The sequence below is a fragment of the Onychomys torridus genome, chromosome 8, assembly GCF_903995425.1.
Source record: "Onychomys torridus chromosome 8, mOncTor1.1, whole genome shotgun sequence".
Classification (NCBI taxonomy): domain Eukaryota; kingdom Metazoa; phylum Chordata; class Mammalia; order Rodentia; family Cricetidae; genus Onychomys; species Onychomys torridus.
The window spans coordinates 88506046-88518695 of NC_050450.1; the positions used below are offsets into that span (position 1 = coordinate 88506046).

At 50.2% G+C, this 12650-nt stretch overlaps 1 protein-coding gene across 2 annotated transcripts in view; it reads right to left on the reverse strand.

Annotated features, from left to right (window-relative positions):
• Acly (ATP citrate lyase) overlaps window positions 1–7741 on the reverse strand; it is a 50044-nt gene extending 42303 nt beyond the window's left edge. For both annotated transcript variants that reach the window (XM_036195859.1, XM_036195858.1), the window contains exons 1-3: window positions 7534–7741; window positions 3107–3288; window positions 1563–1685 (exon numbers count right to left, since the gene is read on the reverse strand). In XM_036195859.1, the coding sequence (XP_036051752.1) occupies window positions 1563–1685; window positions 3107–3265 (282 nt within the window). In that variant the 5' untranslated portion in view covers window positions 3266–3288; window positions 7534–7741. The remainder of the gene's footprint in view (window positions 1–1562; window positions 1686–3106; window positions 3289–7533) is intronic.
• Window positions 7742–12650: the final 4909 nt, after the last annotated feature.

A 12650-nucleotide genomic window follows, 5' to 3' on the forward strand; every position in this document is an offset into this window, starting at 1 on the left:
GGTAAGGCCCAAGAACTACCACCACATGTGGCAAAGAGATTTCTCCAGAAGTCAGGACAATAGGGTCACAGACCAATGTTAAGAAGCTCTCGGGATATTCCCTATTTACATTTTCACTTGTACTTACATTTGGGGAGTGGGGTAGGAATGTGTACATGCCATGTCAAGCATGTGGAGATCTGTGGATAATTCAGATCTCCCTCTACCATGTGGATCCCAAGAATCAAACACAGGTCGTCAGGCCTGGAGGCAAGCCTTACCTACCCACTGATCAATCTCACCAGCTCAGGCAGTCGAATAGGGAGATGGAAACTTGGGTATGGTCGTGAGGGCACACTACTTTACCCTGAGGTAGACATGGTGACCCAGTCCTAAGGACATGAGTCCAGGCCTGAGGGACAGGGGAGAGGAGAGCCAGGGGCTGATTAGGGAAAACTTTCCCTCCTGTGTTTCCTGGCTGAAGACAACAGGCCTGCAGAGCTAATCAACTTGAGTGGGTCCCTGGCGGCAGAGGCGAGACAGCCCTCATCCCCTGTAACCCCCCCCCCCCCCCCCCCCCCCCCCCCGCCTGCCCGCACAGTGCGTCACTGCTGAGTCAGGAACCAGACAGTGATCCATCAGAGGTAATGAGCCGCTCCAGCCAGGTCCGACACTGCTGCCAGCTCAGATGTCAATGACATCTCCCTCTCATCAGCCTGTTAGGAACGGAGCACGATGTGCTCCCTGGGGACACTGTTCAGTTTCCAGCCCCACCACACTCTCCACAGGGGCCTGGAAACTCAAAGGTCAGGTCCCTGGACCCCTGAGCAGCTTCAAAGATCCAGAGAGTAGGTAACCAACAGTGAGAGCTGCTGTGAAGAAGCCCAACATGGAGGAAGGTATCTCTGATGCCACCTCATCCCTGACCTGTGCCTATCCCAAGGGACACCAGTCTGCAGAATATTGTGCCAAGCAGATACAGACACGCATCCTTCCCAGGCTAAGCCAAGCCTCAGACCGCTCCCCCCACCCTCTCCCTTGGAGACCGAGGAGAAGGAACAGTTGTATCACTGGCATGGCTTAGCTTCCTCAGCCACATTTCATTCCAGCTTTCATCCTTATAGCTGACAGTAATCACTGAGCTAGGAGAACTTCCTCCTCCTCCTCCTCAGCATTAGTAACTGTCTTCATCCATGGTTCTCCACCCAGCATATCTCTCCTGCCTAGTAATTCTGAAGCTCCCCTTTCCATCTCGTTCTAATCCTCCCTCTTTGTAAGGGTGCCACCCTAGACTCACACAATTTTATTCGGAAACTGGAGAGCAAGCAGTTCCCAGAATGAGCCTGAGTCCTTCCTCCACATTGGTGATCACAGTAGCTGGCTCCCTAATTGTTCTGGGGTTACAACTGTAGTATATGTTATCTGAAGCAGTATCAATGGCTTGATTTCCTGATGAGGGGGCTGGGAATGACCACCAAACCTGGATCCTTCTCCATTGCTATGTGGTTGGAAGCCATAGATTGGTGGAGCTGCAGGTCAGCACGTCCTTTGTTACCACCCTGATGCCCTACACCCTGACTTACCGTGGCCTCATGTCCCAGTCGGGGTTTCAGCCAGGATTTGACTCCATCCAGAGTGAGGTTGACCCCAACTAGGCCAAGCTTTCCTCGACGTTTGATCAGCTGGTCTGGCTTGACTACCAAGCTCTGGAATGAAGAGGGTTGGAACTTAGAGTGAGGAAGGAAGAGGAAGTATAGGAAGTGAAGCTGTATGGCTTTTCATTCCCCTGCTGCCAACGCATTTATCCATCAGGACCATGTTCCTGTCCTGGAGCTTTCCCTCACCTACCCCAGGCAAACCTTTTGACCACCAGGAGACAGCCAGGAGGAGCCTGGTACAGGGTAGACGCTCAGTGAGCACATGCTCACTGAGTCATCTCCTACTTTCTCCATGGGGGGTATTCGCTGCTTCATTCAACCACATTTAGAACACAGACCAGTCCTCATGTTCTAAAAGACACAGGACAGATCCTTAGGGTGACAAAGGACCTTTGCAAACAATCTGACTAACCCCATCCCTAGGTTTAAACCCTAACCACAACAGGTCAAGCAATCAGACCTAGCTCCAGGACGAGAAAAATCCACTACCTTCCCAACTGCTTCAGAAAGGGGAAAACAAAGCAGCATAGGGCCTTGTCTAGGCCTGCCAGAGAAGCCTAAGGGCTTCCCAAAGCCAGCCAAATAAATATGGCTATGGTAGTGCAGGCTGATCTTCTCCATGGTTAGGCATCAGCCATTTCTACAAAGTATGAGGTCCCACTTCTTTATTTATTTTTATGTGTATGAGTGCTTTGCCTGCATATATGCAGAAAATGACATCAGATCACCTGGAACTGGAGTTACAGATAGTTGTGAGCTGCCATGTGGGTGCTGGGAACCAAACCCAGGTCCTCCACAAGAAGAGTCCTGGATCTTAATCGCTGAGCCATCCTTCTCTCTAGCCTCAAGGCCCCGCTTCCTTTTTGTTTGTTTTTTGGTTTTTTGAGACAGGGTTTCTCTGTGTAACAGCTTTCTGGCTGTCCTAGACTTGCTCTGTAGACCAGGCTGACCTTGAACTCACAGAGATCTGCCTGCCTCTGCCTCCTGAGTGCTGGGATTAAGGCCTATGCCACACTGCCCAGCTAAGGTTACACTTCTTAATTGTCCTGAGATGCTTCACTTTGGAGAAGCAAGGTATTCACCTTTTTTTTTTTTTTTTTTAAACTGAGCATCTATCAACTGCTACATAACACACTAAACAATCCCTGGATATTCTTGCTAATCCTTAAAGCTCATACAGTGTTATCCCTATTTGACAGATGGGTAACCTCACTCAAGAGAAATGAAATTGTTTGCCCCAGGCCACATGGTTCATAAACAGAGAAGTGTGATTTGGATACCAGTCTGCCTGGTTCCAAGTCCACATGAAGGGCCCAGAGCAAACTCTCAAGACCCTGCTCAGCCAGCTGCAGACACACAGGCAAATCTGCTATCATGTAACTCTTTGGGACACCTCTAACAAATCAAATGCTTTCTCCTCCTCAGAGCCTAGGTTGGAAAGAATGGCCTAGAATGCAAGCAAAACTCACCTGGCTGAGCAGCCAGGGGTGGTCCTGCAGCAGACGTGCCCAGTCTGTGTCAGGGGTAACCCGGGCATACTTGAACCGGTTCTGGATGGCTGAGGTGGTACAGATGTACTTGTAAAGGAGTTCTTTGCCGGTCTGCTCAGAAATTGCCTTGGCTGACATGGCTGCAGAGGGACCTGGTTTACCTGTGAGCGTAGGAGGAACCGGTCAGTTGGGACAGGAAGGTCGACGCACTATCTTTCCCAGCAGACTGGATCTATTCCCAGCTGCCCCCAAACGATAAAACTAGATCTTGGCTTTTCCCAAAAGAAAGAAAAAGGGCTGCCCTAGCAGGAGGGGAGATAAAACAAAGTGGCTTCATCAGCACACACACAGACCTAGACCTAGAGCTGAAGAAATTATAGGAAATTAGGAAAGTGGTACCAGACATGGCAGTGTATTCCCATAATCCCATCACCTGGGAGACAGTGAGTGAAGTTCAAGGCTAGCCTGAAATACTGTCTCAAAAAGAGAAAGAGAGAGAGGGAGAGGAGAGAGAAGAGAGGGAGGGAGGGAGGGAGGGAGGGAGGAAGAGAGGCAAGGGAACAGAAAAAAAAAAGTGCAGTTCCTCTGGAACTCTTAGCTTGACCTTAACCTTGTCTCTACTCCCTCTGGGCAAACTAGCTGGCCACAAGCACATTCAGCCCTGAGCAAAGGCAGATCAAAGGGGAAGCCAGGAACACCAAGGGTTTGATCCAAATGTGAATGCTGCTCTCTGAGGTGGGCACACACACACACACACACACACACTGAACTACTCTTTATGTCCCCTGACTTGTGAAGAGCATCACTGGAATTGCACAGGCTGGCCTTATGTTCTCCCCAGGTTTCAGTCCCCACCCAGCCTCCTGACTCACTCACTCACTCACACACACACACACACACACACACACACTCTCTCTCTCTCTCACACACACACACACACACACACACACACACACACACACACACACTAGACTACTACAAGCCCTGGTGGGGTAGGAGGAAGGAGAGCGGTTACCTCAAAGCTCTTTTCTCCTAGGACACTAGATTCCCACCTCAAAGTACATACATAACAGTCACAGGGCAGGGAACTATGACCTACAGATCATCCCACCCACTGCTCTGAGTCAGCTTAGCAGTTAACTTTGAGCAAAACTCACTAAGCAAAACAGAGGCCTCTCTAGGGACCACCCTGTACTAGTCATTCCTTAACTGAGCCAGAACTTGGGAGAAGGCATAAGCTATCTTCCGTGACATGTGTAAAGAAACTCATCTTAGCTGGGAGCATAGCTCAGTGGCAGAGTGCTTGCCTCCCATGTGTAAGACCCCAGGGTTTGGTCCCCAGCACTGCAAGAAATAACTCATCTCATGTGAACACGTACATCAAGTTCACTCAGACTCAGAATCCCACTTCTCAGATGAGGAATCAAAGAGGGAGGGGTTGAACTGGTCCAAGAAACCTGACTCACCAGCAGGACTCAAGCCCTAACACTCTACACCCTGAGTCTCCAGAAACAGCCACTGCAGCCTAACAGAAAGACATTTCTCCCAAGATGGGCCCCTTCAATGCGAAGAGTCTATGATGAGAATTCGCTCATCCTTCCAGTCTACTACCTTGCCAGCCACACCCCCTCTCCCCCAGAGCAGCGTGTGGAGAACAGCAAGAAGAGATGGAGAAAGGAAACCCAGTCATGCGTGCCAAGTGCCTGGCTAGAAGAAGACAGGCTGCCCGTCTCTCCCACAGGGCCAGAATGGAAGCGCTGAATTCGCTGGGGAGAGAAAAGTCAAGTAAGTACACACAAGGAGGGTGAGTTAAGGAGCTGGCTGGCTGACACATCCAGGAGAGTAATTCTCCTTTCCTAGCCCAGGGAAGGCATGTGTCACAGGGCTACACTGAACCCCCTGCCAACAGGCCATGCAAGAGAGGCTTCGTTCGGGGTGCTAATCAGGGCCAGGCTGCCTCCCTCTGTCTCTATCTCACCACATGGGCATATCAGCTTGGGACCTGGCCCCAAGTGAGTAACTGGGCAGGGGCTCAGAGACCTTCCCAATGCGGTGCTTCTCCTGGGGTGGCTTGCAACTCCTCAATGTGTTTCTGAAGGAGACGCCCCAACTAGGCCCACTGCCCCCAGAGTCCTCCACCCCCACCCACTCCAGTACCATTTCCCAACCTTCTTGACTCAGACCAGAAAAACTGGTCCTGAAATCGAATGGGCACACCCCTACCCCCCTCCCAAACACAGTGCAACCCAGGGCACATTAGGCAGAAAGAGGAGGGGGTGGTACTGACCACTTTCCGCCATTGGTACACCTTCAACAAACAGAACCACACGCTCCAGGGGAGGAAGCCCCTTCGCCAAGCCTACCCAAAAGTCTGACAGTGGTCTCCAGAATTTAGTACCTCCCAGGAGAGACCCGAGACCCAACCAAGGGAAAGAGGAGTGAGAAAAGAGCAAGCTTAGGCAACTGAGTCCATCTCCAGGAGACCAGGGGTGGGTGGAGTCAGGACAAAATAACAGGGAGATGAGAAAGGAAAGGTTTGCCAGTTTACCAAAACAAGATGTGCCACCAGAGCACTGTGGCTTAGCTGGGGAGGCCGAGACAAAGAACTCATAGAATAACTGGAGGAAGGGCCTGGCTTCTCACCAGTGCAGCACACACACCCAGGGAGGCCTCAGTGGAGATCCATCGAAATTCCAATTGTTGATTCACTGCTCTTTAGAGCAACGGATCTCTGAGGTTTCATACGCTTTCCAGAATCTGAAAACCCTTTGGGAAGTATGCACGTATTGAAACGTGCGACAAAGTATATTCCAATCTCTGACTGGAGATTCCCACACACACCACCACCACCCCCCACACACACACCCAAAGTCTTAAGCTGCCTTTTCCAGGAGCTGATAAGGCTGTCAATGATGTGATGGATGGACGGTTTCATAGCAGAGCTGGGACCCCAGAAACTGTTACCTGGTAACAATATCTGCAAACTCTTCAGGAGAAACCATACCCCTACACGGATATATGTAAGCACACACATACTCAAATTCTCAACCCCCCTCTCTCCAAGGAAGGGGCCTTTTGAGTTGAATGGGGTATTTTCTGCAGTGAGTGACCCAGGATTGAATACACTCACAGGGGACCCCTGGAGCAGAAGCAACCCCCTGGGAAGGGTGAATGAATGAAGCCTGTTCTCCAAGAAGGCTCCTCTGGGACACCGCGGCAGAGAGGAACTACTGAGGATGCTGCTTAAGGTCGACAAAACACTCTCACTTTAAGGGCTTGGGGATGGGGTGGGATGATGGGGCCAAATTCGATGTTGTACTCCCTGCTGCAGTAGACACAGTGTCTGAATGGAGATGAAAACCAACAGCTATTGTCTTCAAGGCCTCCCTTTACCACTCCCTCAGAGTGTTTAAGAAGCTTTCTAAGAGGTGGAAATGATCCTTCCGGGGCAGTTATCTCTCAACATTAAAGAAACCCAAGAAACTGAACAGGGTGAGATACTGAGCAAAGTTAAAGGCAGGACAGACAGGATGGGCTGGCAGGCTAAAGTGCCCTAATGATGATCTTCTTACAGCCCTTTCCAAAATCTTGCCAGGAGGACCCCCCCCCCTCAAATGGTATAACTTCAAGGCTCTGGGCACCGGACCTCTGCCAGGTCTGACATGGGGAGAGGGGAGCATCCTTTGCACACGCGCGCGGGCGCACGCACACCTATACCTCAGGAGCTTGTTCGTCCAGACTCCTGGGCACTCCGACCATCTGTTGTCTGGGGGCTGGACCCGAGGGGAGCTCCTTAGCAGGGAGAGCCCTTCAGGGGCCGCCGCTCCGGAGCCAAGTCCTCGCGGCGAGGCCTCGGGCACCGGGGGGTAGCACAGCCCGCGTGGCCAGGGCCCGCTCCCTCCACTTCGACACAGAGCTTTATGGATTCACCACAGAACTAGTAGGACGGGCCTGCCTGAGTCCGGCTCGTGAGCGGCCGGCGTGGGGCGAGCAGCCACCGCCTTCTCTACTTCCCGCCCCGGTATCCGGTGGGGAACCCGAATGGGGCCCAAAAAAGTGTCCCCCAAAAGCCCGGGGAGACTCGAGAGCCGGCCTTGGGTGGAGCTGAGGAGAGGCAAGACGCGTAAAAGAATCCGGAGGAGGGAAGAGAGGCAAGGTCGGCGGCGGCGGCAATGTGCAAACTCCCAGGAACTAGAAGAGGGTTGGGAGGGTGTAGACACGCGGCTCGAGGCCGAGGCAAAGACTTCCACGTCGCTGAGACCCGCACAAAAGTTCCAAGCAGGTGCAGGGAGCGCGCGGGGGAGCCCAGCCTGCGAGCCGGGAGGTGGTTCCGGGTTGGGGGAGGAAAGCAGGAAGCTTCGCGGGGACTGGGGGGTCGCGCCCGCGCACACGGCTGCGGCACTCACCTCTTCGAGAAAGCCCGAGTGCGGCTCTCTGTCCGCAAGCTCCAGGTCACCCCAACTCCTTGAATCGCTCCAGCCGCCCGCAGCTGCCCGGGATCCGGCTTTTGTCCCCGGCCCAAGCGGGCTCCTCCCCGCCCCCCCATCAGCTCACAGGCCGAGCGGCCCGGCGATTGGGCACACGCGTTCCCTAGCCTGAGCTCTAAGCTCCTCCCCATTCGCTGCAGCGATGGCCCCGCCCTCAGGGCTGACTGGGGCTGATGGGACTTGTAGTCCTGGGAGTCGGTGGGGCGGAGGCGGGGCCGTGGGCGGGGCCTCGGATGGGGAGATGGGCAGGGCGGCTCTAGGAGGAGAAGCTACGAGGCAGGGGGCTGTGGCCTGATCTCTTCAGGGGCTGGGCTGGCCAGCCACCGGGTGGAGTAGCTGAGGGAGGGGGTTGTTGGCTCAAATGGCTGTAGCACTTCTTGCAGGACCTGGCGTCCCCTTCCTCCCTCCCATGGGAGCAACTGACGTTCTTACCCTAGGCGCTTGTAAGCCGCCACACCAATCCTGCTTTTGAAATCGATGCCTGCTTTCCTTTCACACGTGGCACCTCTCCGCTCCTGGAACCCACCCTATGGAATATACATAGGGCGAGACTACACAGCCACGCTGCACAATCAGACAGCCTGACGTAAGATAGGTTGGGGGAAGGGGTGAACTAGTGAGGCTCCAGTCCCAACGCGTCGGGTCCCCTCACCTGCTCACCTGAGCGCGCATCTGGGAGGAGCTGATCTTTTATCTAAGATTCTAACCTAGGACTGGGGGCTATCCCTGCCCAACCTCTTGCTCCCTCCTCCAATCTCAAACTAAGACACTGGAAGTAATGAACAGCCTCCTCCTCTTTCTGTTACTCGTGAGATAGAACATATTTTCCTAAGCCCAAACTGGAGCGCCCAGTTCAACAGCGAATTTGTGCGGCAGAATATGTGAAAGCAGAAAGCCCTAGAAATCAAGACTTCAATTCACTGCTTCCCTGGAGTGGAAGCCTCCCTTGTACCTTAGTCCCAGTAGTTCTCTCCAGCCTTCGCCGAACTAACAACGGTCCAGCCCTAGGAAGGAGGCCAGAACTATCCTCTAATCAGCTCAGGTGATGCATCAGCCCAGGGTGCTGGGAATCAGCAGCTCTGTGCCCCTGGCAAAAAAAAAAAAAAAAAAAAACAAAAAAAAAAAAAAAACCCGGGATCAAACGCTCTCTGCAACATTGTTGCAACACTCTCCTGAGCAAACACTTTCCCAAGCCCCCACCCCCACCCCCAAGCCCAGTCCCTTTTCAGCCAGCAGTTGGATAGCTGAATTTGCTATGCCCATGCTTGACCAGCATGTACTCCTTGATGATGTCATTTTCTGGTCCCTTCCCTCATACCTATCATTTAAAAAGAGCAGCTGATCTGCTATAGTGCCCTCCTGAAGTTTAGGGAGAGACCTAGACTATCTACACAAACCTCTGTGAAAATTCACTTCTCTCTAAGTAAAGAAAATAACTTCTCTGAAGTGACTCAAATTCAGGCCCTGGAGGACAGCAATTCAGAGTTTTTGGGGTTTTTTTTAAAAGATTTATTTATTATGTATACAGTGTTCTGCTGGAATGCATGTCTGCATACCCAAAGAGGGCACCAGATCTCATTACAGATGGTTGTGAGCCACCATGTGGCTGCTGGGAATTGAACTCAGGAACCTCTGGAAGATTATCTCCTGCTCTTAACCTCTGAGCCATCTCTTCAGCCCATAATTCAGAGCTTTTATAGTTGTTTGTTGTTTCTTTTAGAAAGAGGATAACCTGTAGCCCAGGCTGTCCTTAAACTCACTGTAAAATAGAGAACAACCTTGAACTCAGGACTATCCTCCTGCTTCAGCTTCCCAAATGCTGAAATTACAAATGTGGGCCACTGGGACCAGCCAATTCAGAGTCTTCACAGGCTACTCAGAAGACTAGTTAATATAAATCACTCGTAGGTGATCCCAGCACAGATGGCTCAGCAGCTTAAAGACTTGCTACTTGGGGATGCCATGAGTGGCATTCCCAAACCCACATAAAGGCAGATAAAGTAAAAGGACTCCACAAAATTGCCCTCTGACCGCCACACACATACATGCAAAACCTGTGCCCCCTACATATACACAATAACTTTTTTATAGGCAGGTAGACCTCTATGAGTTTGAGACAGCCTGGTCTACATAGTGAGTTCAAAACTAGCCAAGGTTACATAGTGAGACCATGGTTTTGGTTTGATTTTGTTTTTCTTTTGTTTAGTTCTGGTTTGGTTTTCAAGACAGGGTTTCTCTGTGCAATCCTGGCTGTCCTGGAACTTGCTTTGTAGATCAGTTTGGTCTCGAACTCACAAAGATTCTCCGGCCTCTGCCTCCCAAGTGCTGGGATTAAAGGTGTGTGCCACTATGCCTAGCTCATGAGACTATGTTTGAAAAAAAAAAAACAAACAAAAAAAACCAAACAAACAAACAAAACAAAAAACAAAAAAACAAAACCACCTGTGACACAATTATCCCTTTAGTTAGAAAAAACAGCCTTCTAGTACGATGTGGTAAGGCAGTGGTTCTCAACCTTCCCAATGCTATGACCCTTTAATACAGTTCTTCATGTTGTGGTGACCCCTGACCATAAAATCATTTTTGTTGGTACTTCATAACTGTACTTTTGCTACTGCTCTGAATCGTAATGTAAATATTTGATATTCAGGATGCCTGAAATGTGACCGCTGTAAAAGTCATTCAACCCCCAAGGGGTCGAGTCCCACGGGCTAAGAGCCACTGTGGTAAGGTAAGCCAACACTCTCAGCATTCAGGAGCTTGAGGAAGGATGATAAGGAGTTTGAGAGAAGTCTGAACTATTTAGTAAGACCTTGTCCAAAAAACCAAGCACTGGAGCTGGCTGGATGGCTCAGGGTTTAAGAACTCTTGGTGCTCTTCCAGGACCCAGCTTCGATTCCCATCACCCCACATGGCAGCTCAAACCTTCTATTAATTCTAGTTCTAGGAGATCTGATGCTGTCTTCTGGTCTCTGCAAGCACCAGGCACACACCTAATACAGACATACAAGCAGGCAAAACACCCATAAACATATATTTTTTTAAGAGGACACTCCTGGGGAAACAAGGATCCAGGTAAGAAATGACTATAAACCCTTTTTATGTCAAATTGGTGAAATCAATCAACATTGCAAATTGCACTTGCCCTTTGCCCCTGCAATTCCATTTCTACAAAGTTATTCTTCAGGGCTATAATCTGTACCTGGTGAGAGGAACGTCTATGTTTCCTTTATTTCCTTCATTACTGACCGTATAGCACTTTGAATGGGGCCTTTTTTGAATTCAACTTTTGAATAAGTTGAATTGGCACTTAGTAAGTGCTCAACAAATATTTGCTGAATGATTAAGCACCCCCACCCCATACCTCATCAAAGCATTGTTAAGCACAGGTTGGAACAGTGTTAGAGAAGAAAAAGTGAAGGAAAAGAGAAAATAGCTGTTGGAAGCTTGAGCATGGCAGCACAAACCTATAATCCTAGTGCTTGGGAGACAGAGGCAAAGGCTCTATCTCTGGATACATGGCTAGTTCAAGGCTCTATCTCCAAAAAAGAAGCAGGAGAGGGCCAGCCGGTGGTGGCGCACGCCTTTAATCCCAGCACTCAGGAGGCAGAGGCAGGCGGATCTCTGTGAGTTTGAGGCCAGCCTGGTCTCCAAAGCGAGTTCCAGGACAGGCACAAAGCTACACAGAGAAAACCTGTTTCAAAAAACAAAAAAAAAAAACAAACAAAAACAAAAAAAAAAAAGAAAGAAAGAAAGAAAAAGGAAACAGGAGAGGAAAAGGAAGAGAGGGAGGAAAAGAAGAAGGGAGGTAAAAATAGCTGTGTGCAGGTGAGAGCAGTTTCTTTGATCCACAGAATCAAGTTGGGCCCCATCTTCTTACTGTTCTGGTATCTTACTCAAAAGCTTTTGCTTTCCCCCAATTGAATCTCCTCTACCCTCTTCCGGACTGGTCTATGTTGCTACATATGGAGGGTTCTGAGCACTGCTTCCATGGCCAGGCTTTAGGCACTCTTCAGTTCCAGAGATCTTCTAAGACTGGCTAGTGGCTCCCTCTTAGATTTTTTTTTGTTTTTGTTTTTGTTTTTGTTTTTCGAGACAGGGTTTCTCTGTAGCTTTGGAGCCTGTCCTGGAACTCACTTTGCAGACCAGGCTGGCCTCAAACTCACAGAGATCCACCTGCCTCTGCCTCCCTAGTGCTGGGATTACAGGCTTGTGCCACCACCGCCCGGGCCCCTCCTAGATTTTAATCAGCTTTTGTTTGTTGGTGGACAGGGTCTCATTGTGTAGCCCTAGCTGGCCTGGGCTCACTATGTAGGACAGGATGGCCTATAACTCACAGAGACCTGCCTGTCTGCCTCCTAAGTACTGGGATTAAAGGTGTGCCCTGGCTCACTTCAGCTAATATTTAGTCAGCAGCAACTACACAAAAGACAGGGGAGCTAGCACATGTTCCCCAGAGTCACAGTTTGAGCTGAGTGTTAGCACCGGTTTGCGGACGAGCAACCTGCCTGCCTTAGTTAATGTTCTATTGCTGTGAAGAAGCACCATGACCAACTGTTAGGGGAAAGGAAAAGCATTTCATTGGGATTTGCATTTTTAGAAGTTTAGTCCATTATCATCATGACAAGGAGCATGGTGGCATGCAGGCAGACCTGGTGCTAGAGATATAGCTCAGAGTTCTATGTCTGGATCCGCAGACAGCAGGAAGAGGGAAGACACTGGTCCTGCCTTGGGCTTTTGAAACCTTAAAGCTTAGCCCCAATGACATATTTCCTTCAACAAGGCCACATTTACTCCAACAAGGCCACACCTCCTAACCTTTTCAAGTAGTGCCACACCCTGATGACTAAGAATTCAAATATATGAGCCAACGGGGGCCATTCATATTAAACTAGCACATTCTATTCCCTGGTCTTCATAGGATTATAGTCGTATTGTAATGCAAAAATGCATTCAGTCCACCTTCAAAACTCCCCATAATCTTTCAGAGTTTCCACACTGTTTAGAAGTAAAAAGTTCAAAGTCTCTTCTAAAAC